The sequence below is a fragment of the Balaenoptera physalus genome, assembly GCF_965194825.1.
Source record: "Balaenoptera physalus genome assembly, chromosome: 20".
In the NCBI taxonomy this organism is placed as follows: Eukaryota; Metazoa; Chordata; class Mammalia; order Artiodactyla; family Balaenopteridae; genus Balaenoptera; species Balaenoptera physalus.
The window spans coordinates 64288177-64301697 of record NC_138901.1 but is presented as its reverse complement, the minus strand read 5'-3'; the positions used below and the strand labels follow the sequence as shown (position 1 = coordinate 64301697).

The window sequence follows — 13521 nt, the reverse complement described above, 5'->3', positions numbered from 1 at the left end:
GTTGTGGCTCTCGGGCTCTAGAGCACAGGCTCAGTAGTTGTGGTGCGCGGGCTTCTCATTGCCGTGGCTTCTCTTGTTGCGGAGCATGGGCTCTAGGCGCGAGGGCTCTAGAGTGCAGGCTCAGTAGTTGTGGCACACGGGCTTATTAGTTGCTCCGCGGCATGTGGGATCTTCCCGGACCAGGGCTCGAACCCGTGTCTCCTGCATTGGCAGGCAGATTCGTAACCACTGTGCCACCAGGAAAACCCTACTTTCTATTTTTAAGAGTAAATCATTTTTGCTAAAACAGTAGGAACAAACAAACAGAAACAGATGGCTCGAACCAAGAGGGACTCATTTTTAAAAGACTGTTTGATTAAAAACCGGAAGACAAAAGCCTTGGGGCTGAGGGCCACTGAGAGCTCCCCAGTGGGACGGTCCGGCCCAGCAGCACGTGCCCTGTGGGTAGGCAGGGTGGCCTCGGGGACCCAGAGGTGACCGGAGCAATGAGCGGAGGCTCCATGCGCTTCGAGGCGAAGAGTCGTTCAATACAATCACTCGTACCCATGCCCCTACCTCGGCCCAAGCTGGCCTCCACCAGGTGCGTGGCTTGGGGCCCGGCCTCACCCCTGCAGCAGCTTGTGCTTGACGGCCGAGCTCTCGGAGCAGAGGTGCACGAAGAGGGCGCCAGCGGCCGTGCGCGCCTGCAGGTCCCACACCTCGTAGTCGTGGGCCCACTCGACGTTGCCCCACTTCTGGATCTGAGGAGAGGACGGGACAGGCCGCTGGGTGACCGGCCAGAGCCACGACGTCCCATAGCTGAGGAGAGTAGGCTCTGATCCCGCCCGAATATGAGACACGCAGGGGGAGCGAGAGGTGAGAAAACGCGGTGCGGGGGCAGGCAGAGCAGGCACCGTGCTCATGGGTACGGCCGCACGTGCATCTCCCCCAGGGGCCTGACCGTCCCACGGGGACGCTGGCGTGAGGCAGTCTGCCAAGTGTCACCCTCTGCGAGCTGCCTCACTGGGCAGGGCTGCAAGTGCCCCGGTGGGGGGTGGGGGATGAATAAACCAGCCAGGGCCACACGGTCGCTGCAGCCCGGGCTCCTGGGGGAGGCCAGGACAGCAGAGGCCAGCACGTCTGCACCAAGCAGGGCTGCAGACTCTCTCTCCAGGAGTAGCCCTGGCCTGAGCGTGGCTGTCAGTGCGACCCCAGCCCACCCTGCAGGCCCCTCCCTGGCCAGGGGCCCAGAGGCGTGGGCCGCCCGCCCCCCGCCCCCCACCCAGGAACTCGAGATCTACCTGCATTTCAGGTGGCCCAGAACATCTGAAGGGCGTTTTATACTCTCAGAGAACCGTTTTGCGGTGAGTAGAACGTGAGGTTCAGGGAATGATGGCCCCGCTCGGACCCCACAGCCAAAAGCAGAGCCCGGACTGGAAACCAGGTTTCCTGGCTGCCGCCTCCAGGCCCAGATCGCCCTCTTCCCATCCAACCCTTTCTCACACCAGAGAGAAGCCGGCCTCTCATAACACAGAAGCAGTTTTATCCCCTGGCATTTTCCTGAGCGGATGACTAGACGAACTTGGGAAATGCTGTCATTACAAAAGGGTTTTTTCATCATGCTAGGAGCCAATTTGTAACAGCAATTAACCTTCTGAGGCTGCAGAAGTGACAAGGGGACTGCAGAGAACACCATCATTCTGAGTTAAAAAACGCGAACGGCAGTGCAGCAAAGCCTTATTAATTCTGAGCCCCCTAAACCAAACGTGCACAAGTAGCAGCCCCGGGGGCCCACTGTGCGCACGTCCGGGTGTGCAAGCCCAGCCTCCAGAAGCACCCACGTGGCCCCTGCTCATCTTGGGGGGCCCAGCCTGCAGTTGTGCCTGAACCTCCACCCGCAGAGGGGGGCTCCAAGACCCGCCTCCGGCATCATCTCAGGGGGCGCCCCCGCCTCGGGTTCCTCCTGTGCAAGATGGGAACAAGAGCCCTCGCCCGACACGGTGCTGAGAAGACGCGGCGAGGCGGTGAGAGAGGGCTGAGCAGCACCGCCGCAGTTTGCTACCGCTGTGACGTGACCACACCTCTACGGGCCTTAGCATCCGGGCTCCGCGTGTACACGGCGGGGTGCCCTTCGGGGAGCCTGCCTTGGGGCTGCGCCTCACCTGGAACGTCTCCTCCAGGCGCGACAGCAGCACAGCCTGCTCCACCGTCAGGTGCAGGTCGATCAGGCCCAAGGTCAGCACCATGGACTTGAGCTGGCTCACCACAAACTCGATCCCTGCAGGGACAGAGCCAGGTCAGGACCCGGAGCCCCCATCCCACACAGGGCAGTCGCCAGGCGGGGACAAAGCCTTCGCCACACTTCTAGAGGAGCGCTCTGCTCTCCTTCGGGGATCCTGGCTCCGCTCCTGCCTGGGACGGGCCCCGGCCCATCGGAGCGAGCACTCCACCCCATGACCCGAGCCAGGCCAGGGAGACTTGAATGGAGACTCCTGAAGAGGGGAGAGCCATGTCCCCCAGGGAGGGTGTGAACCTGCTGGCCCGTGGACCAGGGGACAGCTTAGCATGACAGCCCTCCACCCCCAGCCCGTCCTCCCTGGCCGACAGGAAGCACCGCGTACCTTGTAGGGCCCACGTGTTGTAAGAGGCCAGGTGGCTGACCAGCACCTCCCGAGTCCGGGCTGGGATGCTGGGCCCCATGATGCTGGTGGAGGAGCCGATCTTCACGCCGTATCTGAAAGAAAGAGGCTGCACGTCTGTCTGTCCCGCTGTGCAGCCCAGCTTCTGCCCAGAAGCAGAGCCCCCGCCTGCTGAGCACACGCGTGCCCCTTCAGGGGCCAGCTGGGGTTACTGACAGCACCTGCCACTGCAGTCAGTGGCCTCCTGACCTAGTAACCTCCTGTCACCGAGAGCAGAGGGCAAGAAACAGCTCTGGATGAAGGCACAGTTGGCAAGTCAGGAAGCAGGGGGTCACTTATAGCTCCTGAAATTCTAATTCACTGGCCTGAACGTCTATCAGAACTGTGGGCTACCTGCGTTTCAAACCTTTGCAGAAAAGTTTTCACATATAAGCCATAAAAGACTTCTTTTAAATATTATTTTCTTTACAATAGTTGTGTATGTCCTGTATCAGGCAATCATTTTTTCACACATTTATTAAGCCTCTACCATACACAAGGCACTGTTTTTGGTCTGGGACACGAGCTAGCTTCAAGAACGATACATTTTCAAGAACAATCTTAACTACATAAAATGCAGGAAAAAACAATGGAATAAAAGCAATTTTTGTAATTTCCTTTCATATATCACTGATTTTTCCCATTGGTTTAGAAACAAGTCTTTCTGAAATTTCCAATAGTACAAATGGAACACAGGAAGTGGCCACGTCTTCCTGTAATCTGTTACGGGTGAGAAATTTCAACTGCCACAAAAAGCTGACCATTTTGTACCATAGCAAAGGCCTGTAGGCACCAAACTATTGTTCCATTTCATTGGACTCCAAAACGGCATCGCATCTCTGCGGTTCTCACATGGCATCTAGTCGTTCGGTTTTATCTGATCCTTCAGCACGCTGGCTATGCCTCTTACTACAAAACCCAAAGATGCCGACACATCGTGGGCGCTCAGGAAACGCGTACAGATAAAAAACGCTATGCCAAAACCACTCCGTGTACACACATTTACAAAATACTGTGGTCACGGGAGCACAGGGTCAGAGCCCTTTGCGAATCCCCTGGGAATGAAATGAAACTGAAACAACTTTGCCACATCAATGGTCTGTTCAATTCTGCACAAGAGTCTTCCTGCTAAGGAAAAGCACTGGGCATCATCAATCCCTGGAAACCTCCCACCCGCAGGTTCACCTGTCCAGACTTTTCTCCGTGTGTCCGGATCACACACGCTGCTTTGCGACCGTGTGTACGACTGTACAGCACCTGTGACAATCAGCAGGACGGCAACTGCCGACGCGAGCAGGCACTGTGTGCCAAGAAGGGTGCGTCACTTCGTGTACACCCCCCGACACCCTGGGAGGTAGGGATTATGAGCCCCACTCACAGACAAGGAAGCTCAGAGAGATCAAGTCACTAGCCCAAGGTCACACAGCCAATGGGGGCAGAAGCACTGAACAGCATTTTCCCCCAAGGTGGCCCTGTCCTGCGTCCCCTGGGTGCTCTGAACTCAGAACACTGACCAGCTCAGGGCCCCGGCTGTCCAGCATGGCCTGGACCCTGGCCTGCCCAGCGCCGAGCGGCTCACCTCCTCTCGGCCCAGCCTATGACCGGGTCCCACTCGTTCCTCTGCAGCTCCACCAGCGTCTCTGGTTCTTCCACCCTGTAGCTAATTCCGTGCAAAAGCACCTCCATTAATAAAAAAGTACAATTTTCTCATCCAGTGACAGACACAGATACACAAAACACAACAGCAAAAGACCTCTCCACCCCCTACCCCCGCCCCCAAGCCTTTCCCCTAAAGCAGTGGTTCTCAAAGTGTGGCCCAGGGCTCACCCTGGACCTTGCTGGAAATGCACATCCTCAGGCCCCACCCTCTGGGGGTGGAGACCAGCAACCTGCAGCTTCACAAGCCCTCCAGGGGTTCTGTGTAAGCTTGAGTTTGAGACCCGCTGTCCCGAACATCCCCAGTTATCGCCAGGTCACTGCCTGCAGTGCTGCCCTGGCGCTGCTCTGAGCACGAACACTGTCCCCAGACCCACACCCCCTTGGTCCCAGGATGCTGTGCCAGCAGCTCAGTCACTCGTCCTGCCTGCCAGCCCCTCCCAAGAGGCGGCGCCCCGGCCACGGACCAGCTGCCTGACTGCCCACGTGCCTCCCAGCTATAGATGCGGCCGCCAGCGGCCCTGCCCGGCACCACCAATGCCAGGCCGCACCACTGTTCTGACCAAGAGACAGAGATGAGGTCAGCTGAGGGGAGCTGAGCTGCAAGGCCTCCTGGGACGGAAATCTGAGGGGGTGCCGGGGAGGCCAGGCTGGTGTGAGCAGAAGTGGCAGCGAGGTCACGAGGGTGCGGGGAGGCGGCTGCCCAGGGGAGAGGAGTGGCGCCCAGGGGAGAGGAGTGGCCCCCAGGGCAGAGGGGGCTCCCACCCGCATCTGCTCTCAGTACTGGGATGGTCTCCAAGAAAACCACCCTTCTCTAAGCTGGGCTGGAAGGGTGCTGTTCCCTGTAACCAAACGGTCCCTAACGCAAACGGCGCGGACTTTCCAACAGCAGTGCCAGCGGCCTCTGCAGGGGCACATCGGTCCCCTCCCCCCAGTGCCGATTTCACGTGCCACCCTGGAGGTTCCCGGGTGCCGGAGCATTCGGGCGGCAGACATGGGGGTGCTCAGGTGTTCCTTCCACTTCCTGTCAACACCCCCGACCCACCCACTAAAGAACCCGGGCGCGGGGAGGATGCAGACGAGGAGGCCAGCCGCTGGATGCCAAGGTCGGGCCATCCGTGACCCAGCGGACAAATGACGAGCAGGCGGCCTACGTGAGAACGTGCGGTGGCCGGATGTGACCCCCTGGGTCCTAGAGCCTGCGAGAGCTGCAGAGGCCACCAGCCTACCCCGCCCCAGGCCAGGGGACAGCTGCTGGCTGTGGGAGAGGGCCGGCCCGACCCTGGGGCAGCCCGCGCCCTCCCTCCCGGGGTCTGCAGAGCAGCTGAGTGCTGAGGAGGTAAGGGCCTGCCCTCTCCTCCACTGAGAAGGCTCCGGGCAAACAGGCCGAGGGACTCGCTCAGGCCCCGGGGAGGCCGCCCACACGTCCATTACCAGACGGTGTCAGTGTCCAGGAACTTTGCGGCTGCCTGGATGAGCTGGTCTTTGCCTCGCTGGGTCGGGTTGTCTAGAGACGTGTTGCACAGTGTGGTCTGGATCAAAGGCAGAGAGAGAGCCCGTCAGCACGGCCGGTCCCGAGGACACCGCCCAGGCCCCAGGAACAATGAACTCCCCCAAGGTCTCAGTCTCTGTACTACCAGGCTCTGCGGTGTTTAATTCAATCCTCACCACAACCCTTTCCAGGAGGTACTATTATTGTAACCATTTCAGAGACGTGGGAACCCAGGCCCAGGGAGATCAGGTTCAGCGAAGGTGACGTGGAAGCATTCCTGGATCTGGCTGAGAAGCTCACCCGCCAACTCCCCGACGCCTCAGAAAGCAGGGGACAAGCCAGCCAACCCAGGGGCAGGACAGTTTTTCCAGATCTGCCTTGTGGCCCGCAGGCTGCTGAGCTACCCAAAGGCTCCGTCTGCAGCCCGTGTCCCCTGTTCCCTGGACAGTCCAGGGGAGCTGGCACGCGGGCGGAGAGGCTGAGGAGCCCGCCTGGGGCCTGGGGCCATGTGCCGGGAAGCACAGACTCGCGACGCCTCGTCTCGTCCCGTCCTGACCACCACCCACTTTTCAGGGTGGGGACCTTGCCCAAGGGGCGGCAAGGTCACCCAAGGTGACCGAGTGGGCCCCTCCCCCAGCTGCTCCTCTCGGGCCTCGGGGAGGCCAGCTTCTCGGGGAGGGTCCGCACCGCCACCAAGCCTGCTGAGTGCCAGCTGAGCTGAGGCCAGGCTGGCTACGTGCTGCTGAGGAGACGGACAGCAGGCACGACCAGCAGGTGACCCGACCGTCACAGCCCCTCAGAGCTGGCAAAGCAAAGGAGCGGCCGCCCCCGAGGGAAATAAGAGAGCTGGCGGCCAGGGAGGAACCAGGCCCTGGGGGCGGGGCGGGGCGGGGCGGGGTGGGTGCCCACAGCCCGCAGGGCCTTATCGAAATCGGGACAGGATCCCCAATTCTGCCCGGTGCCCCACGAAGGCCGTGGCAGCCTCGGGCACGGGCTGAGACCTGTTACCAGGTGCATGGTGTACGCCTTGATGGTGTCCTGCTGGGAGTCCCACTCGGTGGCCACAGCGACGGCCAGGGCCTCGCTGGGGACGGTGAAGAGCTTGGCTTGGGGAGTCCTCAGCTTCCTGTGGTCCAGATTGATCTCAAAGCCACCTTGAAAGATCAGATGAAAACCTCTCAGGGATTAATTAGCAGAATCGAGTGACCACCCCTATATTTAGCTACTTGATTCGGTGCAAAGACGCCCCGAGCCCCTTCTGGGGGGCGGGTGGCTTACAGAAACACACCCGACGAGAGCGCCAAGACCAAGCTCACCGAGGAGCTGGCTGGAGGTGAAAAGTGTTTCCACCCATTCACAGAAACAAAAGAGGCAGTGAAAATTCCACTCACTCACCTTCACCCTGTGTGATGCTGACATTCTGATAGAACCTCTTCCTTTCTGTTGGAAAGATTTTTCAAAAGCGCAGTTTAAAATGCTGTGGAGACAGCTCAGGAGGAGCTTGTACCATCACTGCTGATGCTGACTGACCACCCTGACTTCCACACAGCGCCCAAGGGTCTCCCCACTCCACACGGATCAGTGGCTTCTGAGTAACAGGCTAGGAGCAGCAGCCCCGCCGACACAAGACTGGAGGCCCCTGCGTCTGTCTGGAGGCCTCGGTCGGGGTGCCCAGACGATGTCGAGCATGTTCTCCAGCGCCTGGCTGGGCAGCAAGTCCAAAGCCAGACCAGGCAGGAAGTGGGGGGCAGGGGGATCTGAAGGCTGACTCATCCCTGGGGGAGGGACCCACCCTGCCGGCATGGCAGAGCATTCTACCACACACCCCACACGGCCATGGGATATGGGCCCAAGAGACCTGGGGGCCAAGGAAAGGACGGGGCAGAGACTGACAGCACAGGCTGAACCTCCCAAAGCTGCCGGGACAGTGATGTCTCCCACGAGGGGGTCTTCTTCCCTCTGCCCCGCTCCTCTGTCCCGGCCAGGCCCACCTCTGTGCCTGATCAGAGAGGCCGGCCAGGCGGGTTCAGGGCTGCGCTGAGGGGAGGGCAAACTCCAGTCCTGGAGCAAACTTGGCGACGACTAACCCCCTTCCAGGGCAGGACTCAAAGCGACCCTGCCCTCGAGGCGGGTACCGTCTCGTGGGAAGATGGACACTAAACCCAAGAAGCCTCATCTCGGCTGGGCCAAAGGAAGACCTCCAAGCAGCTAGATGGCGCCTGAGAGCCGCAGAAGAGCAGGGCAGGCCCAACCGTGCTGACGGCTTTCGTGTGTGTGTGTGTGTGTGTGTGTGTGTGCGCGCGCGCGCGTGTGCGCGCGTGTGCGTGTGTGTGTGTGTGTGCGCGCGCAGCTCCCAGCAGAAGGAACAGCTTACAGGACGGTCAGGAGAGCAGGCTTTGGAACTAGAAAGGCAGTGAGCAGGGCAGGCCTGCAGCACCCGGCAGACAATGGCTGGAGAGGCCCAGATCTGGGGAGGAGGCCGGCAGGTCCCGGTGAGGAGGGTGGGGGAGCCAAGTTGGGGGTTCACACAGGCAACGAGACCGGGATCTGGAAAAGTCACTTGGCGGGATCCATGCTCCGCAACAATGTCAAAAGATGGAGGTTTTCTCCCTGGACCCTCCAAGGTCTTGGGTCTCATAAGACAAGTCATGAGACTAGGAGCCTGTGAAGAGCATTCTACCACACACCCCACACACCCCACACACCCCACATATCCTCAGTGATACAGGGCGAGCCACCAGCAAGGGAAACCCCACCCTTACAGGCAGGAGACAGGATAGGCTTGTAGGATCACACAGAACGGGTCTCTTTTGAGTATGAAGCACCCCCTTTACAGACCGTCTGTTTCTGTGGCAAAAACACACTTGGTGACTTTTAAGTGACAATTTTAAGGACTATGTAGATACAAAGAAATGGATATGTGAAAAAGCATTGAATTTTAAAAGCTGGCCACAAGAAACCAGGCTATATAGGCGGAGAACATTAACAAGCTGCTCCTGTGAAGAGTGCTGAACTGGAAATTAACGTCCACTGGGTTCCTTTCTCCTGCGAGGTTGCTTCAATACATATAAAGAAACAGGCGATTCTCTGTGTCACTTCCCCGGACACTCCTCCTCCTGTCCCAGGCTTCACAGACCAGTGAGTGATCCTTCTACCAGCCTCAATTTCCGGGCTGGCCTTTGCTTTGGAAAGACTCAAAGCCTCAGAACTGCAAGCACCGCGGTGCACCAGGAACAGAGGACGTGCCTTCCCAGAGCTGCCTCAACACCCTTCTCTTTCTAGACAGTGCCACCTGGCGGGCCTTAAGCCTTAACGCTAGATTCTGACTCGGGGTCCCTCTACCCATAATCCTGGGGCGGCTGTGACGGAGCGTTTTCAAGTATCAGAATTCTTCGGGCCAGCTATATAAAGAACTCTTGCAATTCAATAATAAAAAGACAAATAACCCAACTAAGAAATGGTCAAAGTATCTGAATAGACATTTCTCCAAAGAAAATGTACAAGTGTCCAAAAAGCACACGAAAAGATGTTTGACATCATTCATCATCAGGGAAATGCAAAGCAAAGCCCCGAGACACCACTTCATACCCACTAGGATGGCTATGATCAAAAACACAGATGTTGGAAGGAGGTTGAGAAATTGGGACCTTCATACATTGCTGGTGGAAATGCCACCTTGGAAAGCAGGGTGGCAGTTCCTCAGAAAGTTAGGTACCATTTGATCCAGCAATTCTACTCTTAGATACCTGCCTGTGAGAAATGAAAACATATGCCCAAACAAAAACCTGTACTCAAGTGTTTACAGAGGCATTCAGAACAGCCAAAAGATGGAAACCACCAAATGTTCACCAATGGGTGACTGCATAAGTAAGACATGGTATGTCCCTACAATGGAATATTACCAGCTGTGAAAAAGAATGGAGTACTGACACATGCTACCCCTGGGATAAACCTTGAAAACATGCTAAATGAAAAAAAGCCAGTCAAAAAAAACCACATTCCATTTATATGAAATATCCAAACTAGGGAAATCTACAGATACAGAGAGTAAAGTAGTGGTTCTCTAGGCCTGGAGGGATTGAGGGGGTACTCGGAGAGTGGTAGCTAAAGGGTACAGGGATTCTTTGGGGTAATAAGAATGTTCTAGAATCGATGGCTGCACAATCCGTTTGAGTATACTAAAAACCACTGAATTGTACACTTTGAGTGAACTGTAAGTGCATCATATCTCAATAAAGCTGTTAAAAAATTCTTCAGGCCAAATGTATCTACCACATAAATTAATATAAATGGGCAAAATGACTAAACACACCTTTTTTTCCAAATTGCTCTAGCATCCAGAGCAGGGGTTGGCAAACTTCTGCAAACAGCCAAATAAAGTATTTTAGGCTTTGCAGGCCATCTAGTCTCTGGTGCAACCAGCCAACTCTGCACTGTGGTGAAAGCAGCCCTAGATGCATGTCAGTGAATGAGCAGGGCTGGGTTCCAATAAACCTTTATTAACAAAAACAGGTGGCAGGCTGGCCTCCTTATCTACAGCATCTGCCTCAACCCAGCACAAGCAGCCTCTGAAGACGGGGCAGAGACTGAGAAGCTAAACCACTTGTGCAGGCGACAGACAACTTGTCAACAGAGACCTCCAGCCTTGCCTTCACCGGTGTCGTGTCGTCCTCAGCTGGACAGGCAGCCTCTCCGAACACCTTCCCCTCTGAGCGGCTGACGGCTCCAAGAGCTGGTACAGGGCTGGACGCCACAGAGCCCGGTGACCCTCTCCTAACCCCCTCCTCGCCTTCCGACAACCTTCAATGGCACGGCCGTCCCTAGGGAGCCAAGTTCAATCTACTTGCCTCTCCAAGTCTTCATGGAGAAGCCACCACTTGGGTTTAAGCTTCCACTCCTCCAAAGACGCACAGACGCTCAGACCGGAAAAGCAGAGCGCTCAGGTCGGTGCGAGACGCTCCGTCCCACTGCTCGGCACTCTTTCACCCACTCTCATCTTCCTCCACGTTTGACTACCTACCAAGAGCCGAAGCTAGCAAGTCTGCAGTAGAAAGGAACAGGCGCAGGTCAGTGCCACCATGATGGCAAGTGGCACCCACCAACTGGATGAACCCACTGATTGAGGAAACTTAAGGGAATTCCTGAACGTGTTCCCTTCGCTCGTGTGCTGCCTCCCTGGGGTGCTGCAAAGGAAAAACAACGCTCCCGTTTTCCTTTACACACTCACACAGATACTATGCTCCAAACGTGGAGGGGGGGCGGTTAGGGTTAGGGATCCCTACCAATCGGATACCACTGATCAACTCTTCAGACACCAGCTGAGTGTCCTACAACTGACTCAATTCTGACACTACCCACCTGGAGACAGCGCTGGATCCCATAGATTAAGGACTCAGTCCTACAAGACTAATGTCCTGCAAGATTAGCTTGCTAGGCAGCTGATGGCACTTAGGAGAACAGTTTACTTACTAGAGTACCAGTTTACTACAAAAGGATACAACTCGGGGACAGGCAAATGGAGGAGATGCGTGGGGCAAGGTATGGAGGAAAGGGTGCCGAGTTTCCATGCTCTCTCTGGGCACCCTCCCTGCATCTCCATGTGTTCCCCAACCTTGAAGCTCTCCAAACCCCATAGTTCAGGGGTTTTATGGAGGCTTCATTACACAGGCATGATTGATTAAATCACAGGTAATTAGTGATCAACCTCCATTCAATCTCCAGTCCCTCTCCCTTTCCCAGAGGTCAGGGGGTGGGGCTGAAACTTCCAACCCTCTAATCAAGTGTGTTTGGTTCCCCTGGCAATCAGCCGCCATCCTTAGGGGCTTTCCCTAAGGAAAAAGTCACCTTGTTAACATACGCTCAGGTGTGGTTGAAAGGGGCTTGTTCTGAGTAATAAGACCCTCCTTTCACCTTTATCACTCTGGAGCTATTTTAGGACAGAAGACCGACTATTTTAACAAAAGATTCTCCCACAGCTCTCATTACTTAGTAAACTACAAGGGTTTTAGGAGACGTATGCTAGTACAAGAAAATGACCAAATGTGTACATTTCTCATCATAAATCAGACGGTCACAGATGCCCTTCCTCCTTCCCCTTTACTGGCTCTTCATGGATCACCTCCAGGCCCTTCACCTGGGCCCTGACAGGTGAGATCTCCGCTCCCTGCTACATCCATTCCTCTTCCCCATTTGTATAAAATTATGGAACAGAAGGGCGCTCAGAGACAACCTAGCCCTTCAACTCACAGAGGAAAATGATGTCCAAACGAAGCAGTCACATGCCTAAGATCACACAGCTCCTGGTTCAGCAGCATCAGACCCCAGGTATGTGCTTCTGCCACGATGCCAAGCTGCCTGTGGAGCTCTAGATTTCCTAAAGCAGGCAGTGTCACAGCAAGCTCCCTCACCCGCTGCCACCTCTGGACGTGTTCCAGCCGCCCGCGTTCCACCCTCCCTGCTCCTTTACACCGAGCTCCTTCTCTTCTGTCAAGACTCAGCTTAAATGTCCTTTCACCCAAGACCCTTTCTAGACCCTCAAAACCCCTAAGGTGGGAATAGGTGCTTTTTTGTACTTCCCTCACACAGGATATAGGCTACTGTTTAACCAGGGTGTTATAACCTTCTGCACTCGACACTGAACATCACCTAGGTGGAGGCTACCTCTCTCTTGATGACAACGGTGCCTCCCGCCCTCAGCACATCAACACTGAGTGACTGGAAGGAGAGCTTTACTATCTTCACTCAAAGGAGTCACTCCCACTCTTACCCCTAAAACCTCTCCCCAGAAGCAACGAAAGAGCCACTACCTTCTCCTAAGCCTCATCTGAGTCGGAAGGGGAGGAAGAAGGCACGGGGTGTTAACTCCTTAGCAAATGGCAGGGGTCGTGGGAGGGCAGTAGGAGGAAGAGTCAGGACAGCTGCGGAGACAGCGGCCGGGATGGAAGACTGAAAGCCCAGGCTCCAGGTCCCTTCGGTGCCGGGTCGCAGGGACACAGAAAGCAGCCCGGCAGACCGGCCTTTACCCTGCAAACCTCTCAGAGTTTGCTCTGCTCCCTTGGGGCAATCCCGACCCAGAACCCGAATTTCCCCGCCTGAAAACAAGGATGACTTCTGCTTTCCTAATGGAAGAGAGGAAAGCCACACGTGCTAAAGAAAACGACGCGCGTGCGCCCTGGGGCGGTCCCTGCCCTTGCCGGGGCTTCCCTTCCGACCTGTGACCCTGTACGGCCGACTCCTCAGACTGCTCCGCCCTAGCCTCCCTCACCTGCCGGCGGCGCGTAGGCCCGGGCGCGGGCCGGGGGTTTTGGCCCCGGCCCCTCGGAGGCGGTGAGGCCACCCCGGGGGCAGTTCAGGAGGTGGCGAACCCCGCCCCGCAGCCGGAGGCAGCTCCTCCACATCGCGCGGAGGCCTGGGAGAACGACCGCGCGAGACCTGAGCGCGGGGAACACGGAGCGGAGGGACCGCACGCTGCGCGCTCGGGCCGCACGAAGCTTCACCGGCGGCCGGAACTTCTCACCGGCCGCCGGCGTCCTCAGCCTCCCTGGGCGCCGCCATGTTGCGCACGACACTCGCGGCGCGCCGTCGCCGCGCGCCTCAGCGCACGCCGCAGCCAATCAGCATCACAAACGCCCAGGCCCCGCCCCCGCGCCGCGCCTCGGGAAGAAGACTACAAGTCCCAGAGGGCCTCGGTGCCCGCCACGTGCTGTCTCCGCCCGC

The 13521-nt window shown here is 57.1% G+C and overlaps 1 protein-coding gene across 1 annotated transcript; it reads right to left on the bottom strand.

Annotated features, from left to right (window-relative positions):
- Positions 1 to 317: 317 nt before the first annotated feature.
- Positions 318 to 13360, bottom strand: ATPAF2 (ATP synthase mitochondrial F1 complex assembly factor 2). Its single transcript, XM_082441676.1, has 8 exons — positions 13070 to 13360; positions 7201 to 7245; positions 6814 to 6959; positions 5748 to 5845; positions 4237 to 4317; positions 2601 to 2713; positions 2142 to 2257; positions 318 to 740 (listed from the first exon to the last, which is right to left on the bottom strand). Exons 1-8 carry the CDS (start codon positions 13200 to 13202, stop codon positions 603 to 605), a joined length of 870 nt encoding a protein of 289 aa, XP_082297802.1. The 5' UTR covers positions 13203 to 13360; the 3' UTR covers positions 318 to 602.
- Between the last annotated feature and the right edge of the window lie 161 nt (positions 13361 to 13521).

Bases quoted from the DNA above. Each gene is read 5' to 3' on its own strand.
- ATPAF2 (XM_082441676.1), bottom strand. From the start codon at position 13,202: ATGTGGAGGAGCTGCCTCCGGCTGCGGGGCGGGGTTCGCCACCTCCTG. The intron at 2,714-4,236 runs GTGAGCCGCTCG...TCTTTCTTTCAG, and splicing joins ATAGGCTGGGCCGAGAGGAG to ATACGGCGTGAAGATCGGCT. The intron at 2,258-2,600 runs GTACGCGGTGCT...CTGTCCCTGCAG, and splicing joins CAACACGTGGGCCCTACAAG to GGATCGAGTTTGTGGTGAGC.